The 3,428-nt window shown below is 42.9% G+C and overlaps 1 protein-coding gene across 1 annotated transcript; it reads left to right on the top strand.

Annotated features, from left to right (window-relative positions):
- Nucleotides 1-204: 204 nt before the first annotated feature.
- Nucleotides 205-2,795, top strand: LOC120684847 (the record flags this gene model as incomplete). The annotated part of the gene is made up of 6 exons (XM_039966713.1): nucleotides 205-354; nucleotides 1,334-1,451; nucleotides 1,540-1,583; nucleotides 1,866-2,015; nucleotides 2,166-2,224; nucleotides 2,307-2,795. Coding segments are annotated over 6 exons (597 nt in total), but the record flags the coding sequence as incomplete, so codon positions are not given.
- Nucleotides 2,796-3,428: the final 633 nt, after the last annotated feature.

Below are 3,428 nucleotides of genomic sequence, written 5' to 3'. Positions count from 1 at the left end.
TGGAAGGGAGCGCCGCCGCTGCCTAGCGTCGTTTCCCCACCCTCCTCTCCAAATCGCCACACTGCAGATCCATGGAGGGGAGGCCGCGGACAAGGTCAGAGCGCCAGCCTGACCCTGACCCCCTCGCCTTGCTCCCCAACTGCAGGCGCCGCCAAATCGGATCCTAGGCTTGGAGCTGCCGCGCCATCCCGCGCGGAGGTATGACGCCGCCCGCCCAGAGCCCCTCCTGCTGCCGCACCATCCTGTGCAGAGGTGCGCCGCCGGCCGCAGCTCCTCCTGCTGCCGCGCCAACGTCTGCGAGGAAATCCAACGCCGCTCGCCATCCCTGCGCACGCCGCGTGCCATCGCGAGGAGGTTCGCATCGGTCTCTGTCCCCATCGTTCGTTCTATCCCTTCAATTTTATATATCTAGATTAGAATTGGATGATCTCTCTCGCCCTGGCTGGCTTGTTGATTGATGCGATCTTATATCTCGTTCAATTTCTTATATGTTGGATCCGTTTAACAACTTATGCGTGGTGTCATGTCATCTTAGGTCTGATTCTTTATGATTTACTAGCTAGTTATAGGTATATGATTCCTGATTTCGATCTTGTTTCTACGAATGGCATATGGCATATGCTGAATGAATAGTTTCTTTTCTCTGTCAGCATTTCGATTTCCTGGGGAAATTTCTGCGGATATATGTCTGGTAGCCTTTTGTTTTTACACTACATAGCATTGCAAGTAATAGTTTCACATGTTTATATAGCTTTTGTCAAATGGTAAGAAAACATCTGTCAGAATTCAGCTGACTAAACACTGAACATAGATGTAGCTGAGTAAACAACTGGCTTTTCACTTAATTTCTTAGGTTATTGCATTTGATTAGCTTACATCAGTTATAGTCTTTAGGTCTGAAATTGTAGCATCTAGGTGCATACAAATTTACACAAAGTATGCCTTTTTTTATCTCTTACCGCTCAGATGTTACAAGCTGCAATGTTTAGGGTTTCTCATGGTGATTGAACACTGACAAAAATTATTTTACTGACAGCAAGCTTGTTTGTTACAAGCTGCAATGTAAAATGGAATTAGCTGCTGCTGCTGCTCTCTTGCAATGAATAAAGTGGAATTAGCTGCTTCTACTGCTCTCTTGCAATGAATAAAATGGAATTAGCTGCTGCTGCTCCTGCTACTCTCTTGCAATTTGAGTAGTGTTAGTTCAATCATATATGTGGAACAGACTTTAAAGAACTTTGATCTGATTTGAGTGGTCCATGTCCTGTTGTTTTGCATCGATCAATGTTGTTCTATTTGGTAGCTTATGGGTCTTGGTGTCCGTGGCCTGTAGGAGTTATGCTGTGAGAGGCAAACTGATGATGAGGGCAGTGCCTCCAATCCATGCCAGCTTCCATCCAGCATTTCCTCAACACTCAAGCTTTCAAGATGCAAACAGGAAGAAACAAACTGTGAGTGGGTTTTCCCTGTCTCGCAAGGAGTTTGCTATGCATGTCTGTTTACTATGCTTGACTCTAGCATTGATATTTTTTTTTTCAGGTTGCTTGCTATCAAAGAAAGCAAGCTCCACAGATATAAGCCAAGTAAGCCACCTACTTCTGATTTTGTAATGGGCATGTTCATTGCCACTTCTAGTTGGATGGCATGTCAGCATCTACATGCCATCTATTTTTATTTTGGTAGCTGCCAAATTCTCAAAACCTTGATTCAAACTGCTTAATTGTTCTGATTGTGAATGTTGAAACAGTACAAAACTACCATGTTCTGTGGACTGGGGTGGGTGCACAACTTGCTCGGGATGTTCCTTTCTCACATTCTCAAAACCTTGTATGGCATGCATCTCACATTGTTTACACCATGCGTAGATTCGAAGAAAACTGCTTGGTCTTGTTGGAGAAGAAGGCAATGCAGCTAGTGTATTGGGAGCAAACTTTGCTGCTGGCTTTGTAGCAGGTAGTCTTGCTGCTGGTGCTACATGCCCTCTGGATGTTGCAAAAACAAGGAGACAGATAGAGGTTTGTGTACTATTGAATACTCTTTATATTAATGCCCCTTTTTCATCTGCTGCCTGTTCTGTATGTGGCATACTTGCGTTACTTCATTGCTGCCTATTATCATTTCTTGTTTCTCATTCCATTTTTCTTATTTCCTGTTTTTGAATTCAGAAGGATACTGAGAAGGCAATGAGAATGACTACACCACAAACATTAACTGAGATATGGAGGTAAGGAAACACCTCATCCCCAAAAAGTAAAGTACCATTTTGTATGATGAACTAAACATTTTTTTCTTTGATTATAATGTAGGTGTGAATATATTTGTCAATTACAAATGAAGAAAGGACACCTGACATTCTTGAGGGAGAAGAAAATGGCATGGTAAGATTAGCATCCCAGATGTGGTCATGATAAGGCACATGCTATCCATCTAGTACAGAAATGATAAATACATAAAATTTGGAATGCCAATTTTCCTCTGTTTCTATAGAAATCTGAGCACTAATAGTACAGTATTGTGACTTTAGGGTGCACTCTCATGAATGGTTCTTATCTTCTTTTGGATGTAGAGGACTGGAGCAGCCGCTGCATGGCCTATTTAGCAACCTCTGTGTTGGCTGCTGACTTTAGTTTGCTAGGCATCTAGATTTAGCATTTCAACTATATGATGTATGAGTAACTTGAATGGTGTATCAAGATTTTTCAATGTAACAGCTACTTGAATGGTTAAATGAGCTGCTAGTGATAGTAAGTTGAATGGTTAAATGAGATTTTAGTATGTATAGCCTATTAGCTGTCTCTTTTCCTGTCCTATTTTTCTTTTTTTTTGTTTTTCTAATTCATCATTGGAGACGCGTTTTGGCAAAACGCGTCACCGATGAGCAGTCATTGGAGACGCGTTTTGAAAAAACTTGTCAGCGATGAGGATCATTGGAGATGCGTTTTGGCAAAACGCGTCACCGATGATGGTCATTGGAGACGTGTTTTTGCAAAAACGCGTCACCGATGATGGTCATTGGAGACGCGATTTTGCAAAAACGCGTCACCGATGATCACCAATCGGTGACGCGGATCATCGGTGATGCGGAAATCCGCATCACCAATGTGATTTACATCGGTAACGAAAATTAGGTGACGCGAGTTTTTTTCGTCTCCAATGCATGTTTTTCTGTGTCTGCAAAGTGGAATTCTGGCATAGTGCCTGAAAAAAATCTAGGCGTTCCTACGAATCGTTTTTGTGGCAATGCTCATCTGTCCTGCCAATCCTTGTGGGATTTGTGTGGAGCATGTCATCGAGTTGCATCGGCTCGGGTGGGTCGCTTGGAATTCTTGGAGTTCTCCATCTTCTGATTGTGGTTCAACGTGACCGCGGGTGGAAGAATCTATCTAGGGTTTGGATTGCAATCACTTTAAGCCAAATCTATTTATCTT

This window comes from Panicum virgatum, chromosome 8N (genome assembly GCF_016808335.1).
Source record: "Panicum virgatum strain AP13 chromosome 8N, P.virgatum_v5, whole genome shotgun sequence".
NCBI classification, from domain to species: Eukaryota; Viridiplantae; Streptophyta; class Magnoliopsida; order Poales; family Poaceae; genus Panicum; species Panicum virgatum.
The sequence above is the reverse complement of the archived record's forward strand: the minus strand, read 5'-3'. Positions and strand labels throughout refer to the sequence as shown.